General features: G+C 40.3%; 3 protein-coding genes across 5 annotated transcripts; 1 reads left to right on the top strand and 2 right to left on the bottom strand.

Moving 5' to 3' along the window:
• Positions 1 to 1,188: 1,188 nt before the first annotated feature.
• Positions 1,189 to 7,076, top strand: popdc2 (popeye domain cAMP effector 2). 3 transcript variants are annotated; one of them, XR_013327881.1, is made up of 4 exons: positions 1,189 to 2,019; positions 4,424 to 4,532; positions 5,557 to 6,034; positions 6,863 to 7,076. XR_013327881.1 is itself a non-coding variant. In XM_077728337.1 (4 exons), exons 1-4 carry the CDS (start codon positions 1,526 to 1,528, stop codon positions 6,943 to 6,945), a joined length of 1,017 nt encoding a protein of 338 aa, XP_077584463.1. In that variant the 5' UTR covers positions 1,189 to 1,525; the 3' UTR covers positions 6,946 to 7,076. The 3 variants fall into 3 exon arrangements, 2 of the variants coding, with proteins under 2 accessions (XP_077584463.1, XP_077584462.1); XM_077728337.1 differs by having other exon boundaries at positions 5,557 to 5,887; XM_077728336.1 differs by having other exon boundaries at positions 5,557 to 7,076.
• Positions 4,685 to 13,509, bottom strand: pla1a (phospholipase A1 member A). Its single transcript, XM_077728335.1, has 11 exons — positions 13,242 to 13,509; positions 12,231 to 12,438; positions 11,816 to 11,993; positions 11,185 to 11,293; positions 11,014 to 11,115; positions 10,507 to 10,599; positions 10,218 to 10,382; positions 10,052 to 10,141; positions 8,938 to 9,043; positions 8,386 to 8,541; positions 4,685 to 7,542 (listed from the first exon to the last, which is right to left on the bottom strand). Exons 1-11 carry the CDS (start codon positions 13,306 to 13,308, stop codon positions 7,452 to 7,454), a joined length of 1,365 nt encoding a protein of 454 aa, XP_077584461.1. The 5' UTR covers positions 13,309 to 13,509; the 3' UTR covers positions 4,685 to 7,451.
• Positions 13,510 to 14,271: 762 nt separating this feature from the next.
• Positions 14,272 to 16,640, bottom strand: hsd3b1 (hydroxy-delta-5-steroid dehydrogenase, 3 beta- and steroid delta-isomerase 1). Its single transcript, XM_077727372.1, has 3 exons — positions 16,417 to 16,640; positions 15,694 to 15,858; positions 14,272 to 15,462 (listed from the first exon to the last, which is right to left on the bottom strand). Exons 1-3 carry the CDS (start codon positions 16,571 to 16,573, stop codon positions 14,654 to 14,656), a joined length of 1,131 nt encoding a protein of 376 aa, XP_077583498.1. The 5' UTR covers positions 16,574 to 16,640; the 3' UTR covers positions 14,272 to 14,653.
• Positions 16,641 to 17,424: the final 784 nt, after the last annotated feature.

The following is a 17,424-nucleotide window of genomic DNA, read 5'->3' as shown; positions in this document are numbered from 1 at the left end:
TCGTCCTTTTAATTTATTTTTATATGTACAAGTACTGCCGTTGGAATTTGAATAAAAGTTCTATGCAATAATTTCCCTGCTGGATTTGTTTTTTTTTTTTAAAGAAAGAAATGTTAATTATTAAAAGTCTTGGTTAGGTATTCCCAGTGCTCCCTTCTCCTCCCTCCCTCCCTCCTGAATGGTTGCTGTCCTTGGTATGTACTCTGGTTTTAAAAATAACTCGGGTCAATACGTGACATGTCTGTATTCTATTCTATAGTAGCCCGAACACCATTTTGTCCTCTGTAGAGGTAATAGGAAATGTAGTAGTATGAATGAAGATGTAAATGGCCAGTGGAAAGTATACATTTCATTAAATTAACATTTTTTAGGGTGGAATTTAAAATTAGGATGCTGTTTTTAGGGACCAGAAGGCCGAGATATACAAATGCAGATGGGGGAAGCCTTTTTTTCTCCATGTTGGATCATTTTCAAAAATGAACATTCCCGACGAGGAGTTTCAGTTCAAATACGTTGAATGTTTAAAATTGTCAATTGATTGAGGTAGATTTTTACTATTTCACTTATCTTAGAATGAATTATTAATTATATAAAGTATTGAGCTAGAAACGAGTGAAATACCCTCTGGTTCTCTGAAGTGGGCCTTGAAAAATCTGTCAAAATGCTGTGAATGTGATTGCAATGCAAAGATTGTCTTCCCTTTTAAAATTAATGTTGGGAAATGAATTATCCCCCCAAAAAATCATCAAATTAACTTTCATCTGGATACAATCCAGAATTCCTATCCGTGTAAACAGAACAACACACGTGATCACATTCCCCCCCATCAATCTATCAAAACAGGTTTAGTGTCTCGGTGGACCATTCGTTGTTTTTGTCGTCCATTAAGACGATCGATGACTTCATGATTTCAAATGCTTGGCAGAGGTCACCACTCTCCCCTTACTACTTGTTTTTGAGGATTGATGGACAGTTGCTTGTGTCGGGCGTTGGCCGTGGGTATTTTTACCCGAAATCTGAGCTACAGCTGGCTTACTCGTCTTGCGTGAATGTGTCAAAAACCACTTGGTGGGTTTAGAGAGAACTGACACAGAAACAACACAAGAACGTTTTGGGCGGTCAGCACCTCTGCAGAGTTCACATCACAAAGTAAAGTTCTTCCCACTTCCTGCATGCGCCTCTCTGACTGTTATGTTAAGTAGCGGGCCTGCTTTCTGTCGGCAACTCGTGTCCTCCTTGGGTTTCAATTCCAAACATGGTGATCCTTGTGGGGACTCCATATCAACACCCCCCCAAGCCCGAGGCCTCACTCCCACTCCTCCTCTTCCTCCGGGCTTATCCGCCCCCTCCAGCTGTTGTCTCTCTAGTGTTGGCCTATGTTGGAACTGAAAGCGTCGCCAACTGAGACGGGTAGGGGGGGGGACACAAAATGAGAACAGGACTTCAATCCAGAAGCGTGAGAAGACCCTGAAGAACTTCACAAGGGAACAAACTTGGATATAAGACACTGCTTTCCTTTCCTGACATGACTGAGCAGAACGCTGCCCTTCTGGACCACCTGTTTGCCGCCCCGGTCTGCAATGGCTGGAGTAATAACACCGAGGGAGCCCTTTACCATCTGGGCAACACGTTTCTGTTCCTGGGCTACATGGGAGGCAGCGGAGCCTACGGGTGTCTCTTTATCTTCGGCTTTCTGACCCCTTCCTTCGTGTGCCTGATTCTGTGGAGCTGGATGACCATTTGTGGCCCCGATGCCCTCACCTGGAACGCCCTGCTGCTTCTTGCCTGCCTGATGCAGATTTGCCACCTACTTTATCGCTTGCACAAGGACGGCCTGCCCAACGAAGAGCTGGCTGATCTCTACCAGACCATCTATCTCCCGTTGGGTGTGCCTATCCAGGTCTTCAAGGAAATCTCAGGTGCCTTTGAGAACAAAGTCCTTGAGATGAAAGCGGGTGAAACGTACGCAGTGGAGGGCAAGACGTCTATCGAGAAACTCTCCTTCCTATTGTCTGGCAGGTGGGTGTGAACTAGTAAAGTGCAGAACACTTTGGTTGTAGAGGTGATGCATTTTGCCAACTGTTAGGCAATCAGACTAGGTCTGGTTATCTACCGGGCACTGGAAACACAGGTTCAAAGTCCCCAAACCTTCATGGTTGCGAAGAGTTGTGTAGTGATAGATTTGGCTGGTTTGAGTTCAGTTTCTGGTCAGTTCCGCTAAATCCAGGAACTGAAAGCTTAAACTGGTTCAAAAAGTGGCCAGCAAGTGTAACCAACTGCGTCAACCAGAGTCTGAATGGGAGTGTTTTTAGCACCCACTGGAGTCAACTCAGATTCCCAGTTGCCAGTTAGAATACAGTGTTACGAGTTAGAATGCAGGGTTTCCACCCTACACCTAACCACATTGACCAGAATTAGGTTCCTAGCTAAAGGCCTTAAAAAACCATCGGGGCTTTTGGATCATGAAGGGCAACTGATGTAAAAATGACCAAAGGTATAAAACTAGTTTGTATGATATTCCCCCCAAAAACACAACAGATAAATTTGTGGAAGGCAGTGCAGTGTTATCTGCTGACCTTGTTCAAGGTCCTAGCTACTGGTTTGGTTCCCAAGGAAAAGCAGTTCTGCTCTAAACCTGAATACTGAATAAACGTGAGTTTGGTTGGGAATTAGGTTGGAAAATTCCAAAAGATTGGGCAGTTTGTTTGTCCCTCCTTTTTGTTTGGCGACTGTTTTTCAAAATTGTGGGATGAACAACAACTATGACCCTGAATAGAATAATGATAGGAGACAAGTGTTGATTTATGACTGGTTGAGGCCATAAACCAACAGTTTTCTATTCTGCTGGTCTAGTTCATGGCCATAGGAAATATGACCTGAATTCAACACTCGCTCTAATGTTGTCTACAATGGTGACAGACTGATGTGATAGGTGGTGGACAACGTATTTGCGTTTATAAATAATGCAATGATATTGAAATGAAAATAAGAGACGACATGGATTTTTTTCATTCATTCATTTTCTGAATCACTTATCCCCACAAGGGTTACTGGAGCCTATCCCAAATAAATACAGACGGGACTGTATATTTTTTTTTGTTGGAGACCCCCACCCCCTTTAAAAAATGTTCCAAATAAAAATAGTTGTTTTTGCACACGTTGCCAACTAGAAGCCAAAACACCTGCCGTCAGTTGTCCTCATATGCACAGAAACAAAGCCCCCTAATCAAGTATGCCAACACGTGAAAGCACAACTGCGAGGGGTCAGCTGAAAAGCGCTAATCTGTGGTTGGTACACGTCAGCGTGTACTTGGAAGGTTTCCCGAGCAGATGTTTCAAGCAACACGCCACAGGGATGTTTTGCCTCTGTTTTCACTTCCTGTTCGGACCAAATGTGTGCACGCAGGCGAGGTCAAGAGTTATTACAACCCCCCAATTGACTAAGTCAACTACAATACAGCTATTTAACATAAAAGTCAATAGTTGACTCTAAAGTTGTTGTTTTTTTTTACTTTCATTTCTGGCAATGGCACACGTTTTGAACAAGAAAGTTAAACAGCACAGCAGCATGCAAAAATGTCAACAAAACATAATAAAACTGATGTAGTAATAATGACTTTGGAGTTGGTCAAGATCTTAAGATTGGTCAAAATGGTCTAAAATCGCTGGTGTTTTGTGATTGAATACTTTTTGGGCTAATTCAGTGAATTGGAGATATTCCTCTAATTGCGTAACCTAATTAGAAAGTGGAACAAAATTTGAGCTCACCAAAACTTAAAAAAAAAATCATAAAAACGCTGTAGTAAAGTAAATTAGGAAAATTAAGAACTTTTGGTATTATTCTCAATATTTTTTAAACAACATTTCTACCATTTTGTTAAAAAAACTATTTTTTTCCCTAATATTTTTAATATATGACAAAAATGTTGCCTGGTGGACTATATGTATTCTCTCCCCCAAACACAGTCTGACATAAATGTGGCTGACTTTTAAGAACTTTACTTCTACAAATAACATTTTGCTCCTTTGGAAAACCAAAATGTGTTTTTGCCTAATTAAAACTTTTCCTTCCAAATTATTTTGTCTGAAATAACCCACTTACGACAAAGTTTGTCTCAAAGGCGAGTAAGCAAAAAGGAGAAAGAAATGAGGTGGCGAAGAAGGAGAAAAAAGGAATCTTTAATGCGATCCACTTTTAGTCAGTGGATTATCTTAAAGTCCCCCGCCGAAGATCGTCCTAATGACTTTATCCGCGCTCTTTGGCAAAGCAACAAACGGAGCTTGACGGCAAATATTCCAAAAGCAGTGCATTTTTTTGTTGCTCCCCCATGGAGGTGGTTATGCAAACGTTGGAAAAGTCATCAGTGACCTCCAGCTCTCTAATCTCTTTTCCCCCTTTCAACCTTGCCACCACTGACGTCAGGATCAACGTATCTCTGGAGGGCCAGTTCCTGCACTACATCCACAGACACCAGTTCCTGGACTCCCCAGAATGGGAATCTCTCAGGCCCAAAGAGGACGGAAAGTTTCAGGTACCCAGATAATTCACATTATTCAAACCCACCTTTCTTTCATTTGATTTAATTTTTAAAAAGCCCATATTGTCATAAGTCTGCTTTTAGAAAAATCAAAGGATGAACAGATTTTTTTTTAAAAAAACTATACCAGGTAATGCGTTTTTTTTAATTTAAAGCATATTTTCTACCAAAAAATAATTAAAAACATTGAAATGAACTTTTTTTTACCCAGGAAAGTAGTATTTTTCCTTTCTTTCTTCCATAACCCCTTTTCCTTGAGAAACAACATTAAAATGTTCTCAAAAACTGCCTAATTTGTTGCTATTTTAATGGAATTTCTTAGGATTCTTGGACTGTTACTTTTACACTTTAAGTTGTTACAGTTGTGATCTACCAATGTATTATTGTCGCCTATATTATAAAGTCCTCCTCATCAAAGTTGTATTAACAGAAATTAAGATAGGCTGCCCGACACCCACTCGATCCCAAGCAAATTTGAGTATTTTATGAGCAGCAACATAGTGTCTCTCTTTCGCTAGTGTGTTAACTTGCACAAATATACAAATAAATACATGGGTACATATTTTTGTCATTTTTAGTAGCACCTGTACTGAAACAGTGCCTATATTATAAAGTCCTCCTCATCAAAGTTGTATTAACAGAAATTAAGATAGGCTGCCCGACACCCACTCGATCCCAAGCAAATTTGAGTATTTTATGAGCAGCAACATAGTGTCTCTCTTGCGCTAGTGTGTTAACTCGCACAAATATACAAATACATACATGGGTACATTGTCATTTTAGTAGCACCGGTACTGAAACAGAGTATTCAAACGCATGGCACAACAAAAGCTATCAGTTGAACTGCTTCTCAAATACAAACTGACAGTTTATTAAGAGAGAAACTAAATCTGTATAGGAAGGAAATCACCATGATTGCTACCAGTCATAAACAGGGAGATTTCATATTCAGAATGTTAACATGAAGTTGCCCACTCACTACTCACATTCTTGTCCCACTTTGTGCCCTCCCTTCCAGGTGACTTTGACAGCAGAGGAAGACTGCCGCTACGTGTCTTGGCGACGCCGCCGTTTATTATCCCTCCTTTCCAAGGAGCGTTACGTGTCCCGCCTGTTCGCCGTCATGTTGGGATACGACATCGCCGAAAAGCTGTACAACCTTAACAACAAGCTGTACGTCAAGAGCGGCGTCTTGCTGGATATCCGCCTGCCCAGCCTCTACCACGTCCTGGCCCCGTCGTCGCAGAGCGGCGATGACGAGGCCTTTGACGGGACCGAGCAACCCCCCCGCCGGGATTCCGACGCCCCCGTCGAACACGAATGGCCCTCAGAGCCCGAGCTACCGTCCGGTGAGGACTCCACTAGCCTGGTTTTGGAGGACTTTGCCGACGTGGCGGGCTCCTTAACCGACTATGGCAGTGAGAGTGATTATTTGAGGTAGAGAGGGCGCAAGGCGGGCCCGACCTAACACACCCGCTCACCCGCTTAAGATACATGTAAGTACTGCACCTGGGGGCACGGCGGAATCGAGCTTGCATGGATGCCACCTTAAACACTAACAACAACAGTTTCACAAACAAGACTTTTTTGGGAAATGTGAAACAAAAACTGACGTTTTCATGTTTTTTTTTCTTTCTGGGAAGTGTTCTACTTTTATTGAAAAAACACAACTGTCTGGGATTCGTACGCGTCTTTCCATTTTTTTTCCCTCAACAATATTACAAAATGGAACATACTATTTGGGCCACAGAGAAACAGCCATATTACGATATTGTAGTTGCATAACTTTGAGTAGTGTATCTATTCTAAGTTATACGGATGCAGCAGAGCCAAGTAAGTATTAATTATCTGACTTTATGTAATAATACGAGATGTTGCACTGCGATATCAATGAAATGACCTATTTTTATGTATTTGCGTAAAGCTTTTTATTCGTTTTTCTGATTTCTGCTCCAGCCTTCCCCCGTATCTTATATCTCTTAAAGTACAAAGTCATTATTGAGATATAGCTGTGCAGATTTTTTTTCTTTTATAAAAGTCCCTTTTATATCAAAGCCCAGAAAATTATTTTTAATCATTACAAAAATAACACTTTTTGTGGGGAAATTATATTAAATGACTTCTGTTCTTGGAAAATCTGTTTTGGTAAATTCTCTTAGAATCCATAACACGCATTAACTATCCATTATTAACGTAATTATTCATGACTAAAAATTTTTTGATGAATGGTGTGTTATCATTACCAATGAGCAAAATAGCTCCCATTAATTCTGCCTTAAATTTTTCCCAATTTGGCAGCATGTAACTCCTCTTTGTCTCCCCAGAGGAGAAAGCCGGGGCCGGAGGAACAGCTCGCTTCCAGAGGGGCCGGGCGCCGTTAGCGCCCACCGACACTCCTAAACTCTGAACAGGCTTTCTTTTCTTTACATTTATTGAAAACGTTCACTTATTTGGACCACAGATTTCCTTTTTTTGTTTTTTCTCTCACAAATCACTTATGGTAACTAAGTATTAATTTGTAGGAAAACGTGAGACAAATTGACTGCTTCTGCATCTGTAAATAATCTAAAAAGGTGTTAAACTGTGGTTATGCATTTGCATGTTACAACTATTGATTAGATGTTAATATAATGTGAATTAAAGTTGAATTATGACATCGGGGCCAACATTTCTGCAAGCTTCCGTGTGTAATGAAAATTATGGGACTGTCTACTTTCTGGAATGCCTCATGTATAGGCTACGCTTGGGTGCTATTTTTTTTTTGTTTTGTTGCCAATTCGATATTATTATGTGAGCATTTGTGTGAAATGAAAACAATAAAAACACATGCTAACTTAGCTTCCATAACAACTTCTGCTTCCTTGCAATGCTGCATCTTCTTGTTGCCCCGATTTTTCCTCTTGAAAGGCAGCGTTAGAAGTCGCCACACACCAACACTAAATCATGTGACCAAAGAGATCCTCTCCTGACGTTGAAGTTGTTCACACACACTGGAGCTTCATGCCTAGAAGAAACCAAACAAATTCATCCTGGTATCAAGCCTCTTTAAACAAATAATTTTCTCCAACATCCAGATGATAGCAACCTACCCAGCAACAATAAACGCCAATATGATCACTAATGTAATCACTTGAACTATCCACAGCAACAAGCGTACTTCTTACCCAAACAATTGTAAATTATTCCAATGAACAGGTGATTTTCAAATGAAATATTGAGAATTTTGCATATAAGTGTCTCTGCTCAAATAATGACACAAAATCTATGACACATGACCTTAGTGAGGATAATGCGGTTCAGAAAATGAAACAATAAATATATAAACAACCCAACTCCCATAACAATTGTGAATTTTGCTTAGCAACAAGAGTCAGTCACCTTTAATTATGCTTACTAGCCAGGTTTGTTTCTCCCAAATGATTTGGAGTTCATTCTGCTTTACGTCAAGTGTCTTTGTATCCCACAGATGCTAGTAAATTTAGCTCAGGAAGGTGGGAATTCTGCTTAGTAAGACACTTCTTACCTCAAAGCCATTATGAGTTCTTCCCAGGAACAAGGACAGTATTTAACACACAAAACAACTATTCTGGCAAGCACAACTTCTCTACCTAGTTTTGAATTCTGCCTAGTAACAAATGCTCCCATCCAAATGAATTGTTACTTTAGTGACATCTACAAAATCAATCTGAACATTTTTTTTTCTATATTATTGCTAACTCAAATGCCACTTTGGAGGTCTCATATCATCCATTAGCTGCAAAGACAACAATGCTTGTGAGCTCAAAACACTTTAAAATTTGCAAAACATTCCCATTTAAGGGCCTGACATGCAGATTAGAAGACATACGTGGGTGAGGCGATCTGGGAGAGACAGACGGACTTGACGTGGACGTCGCTCTGGCGGTAGAAGCGAGCGCCGGTGTTTTTCAGTGCGATGGAGTGGATCTCACACAACACCACTGGGTGAGCCAACACCATGGTGTACACTGTGGTGTCCGTACGACTAAAAAACACAAACACGTTCATCACTTCAGACAGTTATTTCCCACCTCCAAGGATGTCAACATTACAAAAGGCCAGCAGGGAAGGTGCTGACATGTTAAGGTCACAAAACCATTGAGTGGACCTTGAAATGAAATACTTTATTAGGTCAACACGTCTAGTCTATTTGTAGTTCAAGGCATGCGGAAGTGGAAAAACTGACAAGACCAACACTGTAGGTATCGATTGTTTTGGTAGTCTTTAAGAAAATTCAAGCAGTGAACCAAAGTGAACCAAAACATAGTGGAAGACTGGCATGTTGGCTCTTAAAGATCCTGATACAACAACAGATGATGCTTTTAGTAATTTGACAATCTTTGGACACTAAAAATGGCCATTAATAGGCAAAAGTACCCACAGTCGTAGTCGACGTTGCGTCTGTTGAACTCCGGTGGTCAGCATCACTTCCACTTCAGCGCTTTTAGTGAGGGCCGATGTCTCCAACACGACAAGAATGTGATGAGCTATGGCACACAGACCACATGAGACCTTATTATTATTAACATTATGCACAATGAATGGAGGGATCATTTTACTTTAGGGCCGTTACAAGCTGTACTGCTTGATGGGTAGGACACAAAAAGGTTTGGTTCACAACAATTTGTCTGGGATTCCTCAAACAATTGGTAGAAATCTTAATTAAAATAAATGATAGCTTGGTGGAAAAATTATATTTAGAGTAGAGTACCACAGTTCTCAATATCTCATACAGGGGTTTTGGGGCAGAACCAGCTGGCTACATCATGTTGTGTGGCTGGCAATGTAAACAACTAGATGTCTGCATGTTTCTCACAAAATAAAAAGAATGTATATTAAAAAGAGAGAAAACCTAGTTTTTTTCATTCTTAATGATTTTGTTCAATCCTACTTGTGTGTGTATGTCTCTTTGTTTATATGCCTTATTTAGTTTATCTTCAACCTGCACACCTTAGCTATAATCTCACATATTTATATATAGTTTCATTAACATGAAAATGTACAATTAGCCTTTAACTATAATCTCACAAATGTATATATATTTTCATTAACATGAATATATGTCTCATATCATCTCATTTTCTGAACCGCTTTATCCTCATTAGGGTCACAGGGGGTGATGGAGCCCATCCCAGCGGATAACCATGCACACTCATACCATACCGTTTTTGGAATGTGGGAAGAAACCAGAGTACCTGGAGGAAACCCACACATGGCCAGGGGAGAACATGCAAACTCCACAGGGATGGACATGACCCGGATTTGAACCCAGGACACCAGAGCTGTATGACCGACGCAATAACCACTCGCCCCACCGGGCCGCCCTGATTAGGTATACGCAAAGGAGCTAATTAACTTTCTAGTGCTGACTTATGCCGTTTCACCCTCTGGCTTTGTCTTTCATGTTTGTGGCGCAATTAGTAGCGTTTTTTTCGCTCGACTTTTTTTTTGTCCACGTGAGGACGGCCAGTGAATATTTAAAGGTTGCTTCTCACCACAGAAAGGTGGCTGCGATGTCGTCAGAAGGAAAAACTTTTGCTCTGTTGGGAGCGTGGAAGAAGTGATGCCGCACTTTTCCTTCAAACCTGAAAGATACGCGTATATAAATACATATTTGGATAACGTAGATTATAGAATATAGATTTGCTTTTAATTACTCACCGATGGTGGGACATTTCCCACGAAAAGCATCACAGTGACGGCAGCGTCCTTGCAGGAAGTTTTGGTAGCTGTCGCACGGGACGCCAATCAGGGGGCATGATGAGTTCAGAGCACTCATGTACACGTGAAGCGCCCTCATGTGGTCACAAATCACATAGCCGTACACTAAAAAGAATCCCAAAGGCCCAATGTTCTCAAGTTAGTGTTACAGATCAAATGGAATCTATTTTTTTTTTATTTTTGAAAACTTTTATTTTTATGAATAATGTCTTGTATGCTTCACACTCACGAGAGGAGAATCTGGATCGCGAGCATCCCGTCTGGTCGTTTCCCCCATTTAGGAAAAAGTCCACGTGGCCAACCGGGATGGAGATCCCAAAGTCTGACAAGTTGTCACAACATAAATAAATACCACTTTCAATGTTACATTAGGAATGGATAAGTATTAGTGCCGCTATATAATCAGAAGGTGAGCAAGTTTCTAACTTAATTCTCAGAATTCTTACTTAAAAGCCAGAAACTGTTTTTTCCCCACAGATTTTTGAGAGTAAAATTGAAATTAAGACTTAATTCTGAAGAAAAAAAGACCGATTTCAAGTCTGTATAATGAAGAAAATAAGCAAGAGCTTAAAGTTCACATTCTGGGAATAAGGTTCTAAATAAAGGAATTCTAAATCAGAATCCTGAACGTTCTTTAAGTGCAGATGTTTTTCAAAATGTCAAAGACAATTTAAACGACTTTATCTCTAGAAGAAATGAAATATTTTTGATGTTTTTAATACAACGTCTTCCTTACAATCGGAGTCAGTGTGAATGGCGTCGACAAACTGTGCATCGGACGGGTCCAGACGGTCAAAGGTGTCCCTTCCCTTAAACATGGGACCGGCAGGGTCCAGAGCTGGAAAACAAAAGCAGTAAAAGTAACTGATTCTCAATCAATATTAAGTCAATTGTAGTCAAAGTTTACCTGTTATTCTACCGATTCTTCCCTCAAATAACGTTCCCACAAATCCTGCCACGTGCGCCCCCAGACTGACACCGATGAAGTGGAATGACTCCAGCTTGCACCCCTCTTTCTGAAGATTATAAATGAGGAGATTTTTGTGCACAGAGCTGAACACAAGTTTAACACATTATTATACTTATACATTAAGAACTTTGCAGAATAAGACAAGAAAATGTGTTGCAATGTTGCATGTGAAGAAATATCATCGAGCACATAAAGAGTTGAAATGCTTTGGAAAAATATGTGATACAAATAGAATGTTAGAAAAAGATAATACATTTAATAGAAAAACTAATAAAATAAATCATTATTTGTAGAAATAATCTATAATGCAATAAGTGGAGTCATAATAAATACTGTGGAAAAGTTTCAATATCATTAGATGGTCATAAATATTAAATATGCTGTGAGGAGTCATAATTCATGTGGGGATAAAATGTTTAGAAGACCATAATATGCATTTGGAGTAAATTGGCAAAAACAAGAAGAGATGTTACAATAGGACAGTGCAATTAATTTAATTTAAAAATAATAAATTGTAATGTTACGAGAAGAACGTCCTAAATTAAGACCGACTTGCGTGCTGGTTGACCTGCAGTCGGCTAACAAGGCTGGATATGTGCAACGCCACTTCCTTGTATCCGTCGACTACCAGGTTGTATGCGAAGGAGGCGCGGTAAACCCAGTCGGCCATCAGCACGTTGCTATCCTCCGCCTCCAGCAATGCCTGGGCCAGATCCAAAACCCAGCCAGGCTTGCTACCCAATGCCCTGAGCACACACACAAAAAACACAACAACATTACACTGATCTTCAACCAAGCTTAAAAGTGCTATGAATTGGTGATACCGTTGAGAAAGGAAGACTAACTAGGATCTAATTTCATCTTTAAGACTTTTCTTTCACCTTTATGAAGGAATTTGTTTACAAAATATGGACTGCTTACATTTTAAAGTGCTGTTGTTTTGGCTGTTTTCATAATACCTTTTACCAGTACACTGTCCATACCTGTAGCCGTGTACAATGATCTTAGTGGGCCGTGTGACGTTGAAGGTGCTCCCCGGGGTTTTGTGGAAGGTGAGAGCGCACCCCGGGCGCTCTCGGGTCATCAGCAGATAGCGAACCTGTGGCTGCGTGAACTGCTGTCTCAGTTGACGGTATTGCCGCCATGTTGTGTTGCTCATTTCCACGCATTCGTCGGCCCATGACTCCAAACCTTCATTTTTATGTGATCACAATGAACAAAACATTTAGTTTTTTAGTTTCTTTTTGGCAATATAAATAATACTATGTACACTCAATAATCGTTAATTAGATTAATAATTATAATGTGAGTGAAAATTGATAAAAGAGCTGTGACCCATTTATTCCATATTATGAACTGCTTTATATAATTTCATTAGCAAAATAATTGATTTTAGTTTCATTTTCTTTTTTGCTGCTAATTAATCAATGTAGCATTTTATCAAACAAAAGAACATGAATACTGATTTTAAAAGTGAGTGTTTTTCCTTTTTAATTGGAAGTATTACTTGGCTCCAGCACCCCCTGCAACTCTAATAGGAGGATAAAGTGGTTCAGAAAATAAGATGAGATGAGCGTTATCATCATTGATATACTTACTATTATGTACTCAAATTTAAAATGTATGTATTTATTTATATACTGTATTCATAATTATATTTCCCCCCTACTGTCTGATTTTTTTATATTGCCATAGTTGGTCAATATGACTTAAATGTGTATGCGTTTGAAAAATCTGTATCTATTATATGTTAATATTAAGGTGTATTTATATGAACTACCAAATGGATCTGAATATTTGTTATATTTGATTGCTTCCAATTATGTATTTCAAAATATATTTTGAGAAGTTTCTTGTTGTTGTAATTTTTGATACATTCTCTTAGTTTCATCAACAGTGCACTTCTTAAACTGTACACAAAGCATTATGACAGTGACCTTATTTGAATGAAAAGTCCACGCTTGAGGCAAAACTATCAGAAGTGAAAGACATACCTTGGACACTGTGGACTGGGAGAAGAAGACAGAAGAACAGCAGGACGACTTTGTCCGGGGGGCACATTTGCGGGTGTTAAGGGAAGCTTAACGCCGCTCAGCTGCTCCGGTCTTCGGTGATCGGCTTTCGGTTTTGGCGTCACACAACAGCCGGTGCCAGGCACAAAGCAGCTACAAAACCCACACAAAAAACACCTTCTAACTTCCAACAGGCTCGATTTACGTCAATTCGTGCAGTAGTATTAATTTATCATAACTCACGTCCGAGTCGAGCGGGGACAAACGCGATTGGTTGTTCACGTCCTCAGAAGCTCGCAGCTGATTGGTCAGTTAAGGTACGTCACTTGGTAAACAAAGAAGATGGGGACAAAATTGCTGAACTTGGAGGAATCGAGGGTAAAAACCCACAATATACGAATTTCCGTGTACTTTTCTCACATTTTTTGCGTTTCCTCACATATTTCATACAAATGTGGGACACTTTGACCAATTTTAAAGGGTTTAGTTCAGTGATCTCCAAACTATTCCACAAAGGGCCACAGTGAGTGCAGGATTTCATTCCAACCCACCAAGAGGACACCTTTTCACAAATCTGGTGTCCTACAAGTGCAAACAGTGGATTGCAGTCAGGTGCTTCTTGTTCTTGTTATTCTCTGCAGAATTCTCATTGGTCAAAGTGTCTGTGGTGGATTGGTTGGAACAAAAACCTGCACTTTGAGGACCGGTTTACCTACCCCTGATCTAGTTGGTAGTTGTGTGAGGACCGTGGAATGAATTAGAGAATTTACATATAAGGTACACCTCTACTTACGAAATGTTCAAGGCAGATGTGTGTTATTTTATGACCCGCTTGCGGATCAGTGAGGGCATATCAAAATCAAGGGGATGGACTCTGGCCTAGTTTCGCAGACATTGGTGGGTGTATGATTGTTTATGTGTACAGCTGTGCGTTGGTATACATGTACCAGATCGATGATTTGTGAGCAGCTGTTTCTGTGTTGAAAGGGCAAAAAATATAGAAGTAAAGATATAAGGTTTAATACTTTAATATGTTTGTGTCAACAGAGACATTTTATGTCAAGAATCTGTCAAAAAACACAACAATGAAAATATGGGTTGAGGTGATACAACTTCCTTTTTAGTGTGAATACTCTGGGAACAGCAGTGCCAGTTTTTCATGTAAATGTAACTTTACCGTGTACTGAGTTTTCTTTAATTTACTGAAGGATACTAAAGAAGTTGTACATGTTTTCTTTGATTTTTAAACTACTACTATGTAAGTGTTACCTTGTGAAACCACAACACGTCCAGTACAAGCATGAAAAGCATCTATGGAAGTGTATGGTGTCTTTTAAAGCAAATCGCCTCCTTTTTAGAAGTTCAAACTCTGGTTAGAACTACAATAAGGCACATTATTTTTTCCATATTTTTTGGCGTTGTTTTGGCAGCTGTTCTGCAAGCCACTGTGTGGTGTTACTGCGTGCCTGCTGCCAGGTGTACTTGGGCGAATAACCCAGCTCACGCTTGGCCTTGTCGTAGGAAAAGGTGAAGGGCGTGTTGAGCATGGTGAGCAGCTGCCGGTTGATGGGCGGCACCAACCGGTAGAAAGGCCGGAGCATTAGACAGGCCATCTCCCACAGGAAGCAAACCACGTAGAAAAAGCGCAGGGGCACCATCATCCTCTCTTGGATCCCGAAGCCCAATGGCGACAGGAGAGCGTAGTTGAAGTCCGAGTAGCTGATGTGCGGCGTGTCGTCAGATACGAAGTAGAATTTTCCACCCACGTCTGCCCGCCGTTTGGGGTCCGCAAGGCAGCGGGCCGCCTGTAGGTGGGCGGCCGCCACGTTACCCACGTAGACCGGGTTGACTTTAGCCTCCTGTAGGGATGTACGGTAGAGGACGTCGCCGTTGCGCACACCGTCCGCCATGTGGCCCAGCAGGAAGCGGCAGTCCTCGCCGTAGATGTACATGGGCCTCAAGGCACAGGTGGCCAGGCGCTCTCCGTTGGCGAGAGGCTCGCCGTGGTACCCCAGGGCACGATCCTCCGCCTCTTTTTTGGTCTTGCTATAGGATGACTTGAGGGCGCAACGGTAGGTCATGTCTTCGTGGCCGTTTACCACCGGGTCGCCCTCCAGGTTGGGACCCATCACCTCCACCGTGCTTGTGTAGAGAAAGGAGGGTACGTTCTCCCGGAGGCAGGCCTCCAGGAGATTCTCTGTCCCTAAAACATCAAGATAGTGTCAAGGGCATTTTATGGATAAAGATTTTAGTAATATTATCTGGTTGAAGGGGACCATTACATGCTTTCTACTTTTGGTAAAAGTATCTGATTGGAAGCAGTCCAAATGACTTGAGCATCTATCACTATTGGGGTTAAAATGGATTGGATGACTATTGGTGTAGATGGCAGTGAGTGAGTTAAGCATGTTTTTTTGCTGGTTTGCAAGTGAACCTTTGACGTTGACGCCATAAATCTTGCTAGGCATGACGGCCTCGATGACATCAATGATGGAGGCGATGTGGAAGACCAGCGTGGCTCCCCGACATGCTTTCCTCACAAAGTCAGCGTCTTGGATGTCACCCTCAAACACGGTCAGTTTAATGTCGACCTGGATTTCTGAAACAAATTGAATACTGCATTTTTAAATCTCCTATTTTTTTTTAAATAACATGTTTTGCTACTATTACCTCATTACATTTATTATTTGTTGCCTATTTTCTGTTTTGCAGTAAGAAAACAACCATTAAAAGAAGAATTAATTCCTTATGATATTGACCCCAATAATGTGCTTTTGATTCATACAGTATTTCAGAAATACCACGTGCAATGATTTTTTTTGAGATTTTCCCTTCATAGTAACATATTTGTACTCCTTATTAAAACCAGGCATATGGAGGCGAAAATTGTGAATCAGGGGGCGGCTTATACATGAGAAATAGTAAAATTCAATGATTTTAAGGCAATTAAAATTTGTATATGCGAGAAAATACGGTACCCTGATCAAGGACACTGGTCAGTACAATACACAACTCTTCAAAAGTTACTGTCTTTAGCACTTAATAGAATGAATCTTTATTTTTGGTCCTTTAAAATACATTTTTTAAAACTTATGACCTTTAATCCTTTTTTTAACAGAAAAAATAACCCTTCTAAATAGCAAATCTTTTTTGTCACCTTGCAGACTTTGCAGAAGCTCCTTTTTGATGATAATGTCAAGGAGTCGAATCTCATTAATATTTTTCTCCTCCTCCAGCAACATCTTGATCAGCGTCTTCCCCAGGAAGCCGCACGCTCCCGTCACCACGCACACCTCGCCATCCAGAGATGACATGGCAGATCGATCCTCCACAGCACAGAAAGAGAAAAAAAATAACGGCACGAGAAGTGAGTGAACTGGTCGCCGTTTCTCCTTTTTATGGGCGAAGATACTTCCAGTAGGGGAGGGGCCTGGCACCTAGGAAACCAGAGGGGAGAATATTCAATTTTTTACAGATGAATGTATCCTTCTTATATACACACACTAATTAGAAACAAAACCCTAACCTGAAATGCTGTTTTTTAATTCTAGCCATTGTTACATCCCTTGATTAAAATTGAACAAATATACGTCAAACAGCATTAGGGGAATGCGTAATTCATTCATTCATTTTCAATAACAACATCCCAGCAGACTTCAGGTGAAAGGTGGACTACACCCTAGATTGGTCGCCAGTTAGTTGTAGAGAATCACTAGAATATTAAGAGTTGTATTTAAAATTTAAGTGAAAATACAATTAAAAAATGTGTAGCTTATTTAAAAGATCATTTGTGGCCTGCTGGGCTGTATTTTGCAGACCCTTACTTGACAATTTTTTTGTGTTTGTCGTTTTTCTTCACTCAAACAATAGGATAGCCTATCTTGGGGCCTGTGATTGGTTGGAATAGGCAAACTTTGTGTGAATAAGTGGTACTGATGATGAATATATGAATGAATTAATGAATTAATATTCTGAAGGATCGTTCATGACGTTTTCTCATAAAATGTGAGAGTATTGAATATATTATTATTATACTACTTGAAATGTTTGTTTTTTTGTGTACTTGATACACCGAATATCCCCTAGATAAATCAAGTTTGAAATGTTACAAATAGTGAAGTCAAGTTCAATGATTATTTAAACGTTTTTTTTCTGTGTGCTTTTG

This window comes from Stigmatopora nigra, chromosome 11, assembly GCF_051989575.1.
Source record: "Stigmatopora nigra isolate UIUO_SnigA chromosome 11, RoL_Snig_1.1, whole genome shotgun sequence".
Lineage (NCBI taxonomy): Eukaryota > Metazoa > Chordata > Actinopteri > Syngnathiformes > Syngnathidae > Stigmatopora > Stigmatopora nigra.
This window is presented reverse-complemented; position numbering and strand designations above follow the sequence as displayed.

Excerpts from the sequence above, each read along its gene's own strand:
- popdc2 (XM_077728336.1), top strand. The coding sequence starts at position 1,526 with ATGACTGAGCAGAACGCTGCCCTTCTGGACCACCTGTTTGCCGCCCCG. Across the intron at positions 2,020-4,423 it reads TCCTTCCTATTGTCTGGCAG|GATCAACGTATCTCTGGAGG; the intron begins GTGGGTGTGAAC and ends CACTGACGTCAG. Across the intron at positions 4,533-5,556 it reads AAGAGGACGGAAAGTTTCAG|GTGACTTTGACAGCAGAGGA; the intron begins GTACCCAGATAA and ends CCTCCCTTCCAG.
- pla1a (XM_077728335.1), bottom strand. The coding sequence starts at position 13,308 with ATGTGCCCCCCGGACAAAGTCGTCCTGCTGTTCTTCTGTCTTCTTCTC. Across the intron at positions 10,383-10,506 it reads GCGATCCAGATTCTCCTCTC|TGTACGGCTATGTGATTTGT; the intron begins GTGAGTGTGAAG and ends GATTCTTTTTAG. Across the intron at positions 10,142-10,217 it reads TGGGAAATGTCCCACCATCG|GTTTGAAGGAAAAGTGCGGC; the intron begins GTGAGTAATTAA and ends CGTATCTTTCAG.
- hsd3b1 (XM_077727372.1), bottom strand. The coding sequence starts at position 16,573 with ATGTCATCTCTGGATGGCGAGGTGTGCGTGGTGACGGGAGCGTGCGGC. Across the intron at positions 15,859-16,416 it reads GCTTCTGCAAAGTCTGCAAG|AAATCCAGGTCGACATTAAA; the intron begins GTGACAAAAAAG and ends AATTTGTTTCAG. Across the intron at positions 15,463-15,693 it reads TTATGGCGTCAACGTCAAAG|GGACAGAGAATCTCCTGGAG; the intron begins GTTCACTTGCAA and ends TTGATGTTTTAG.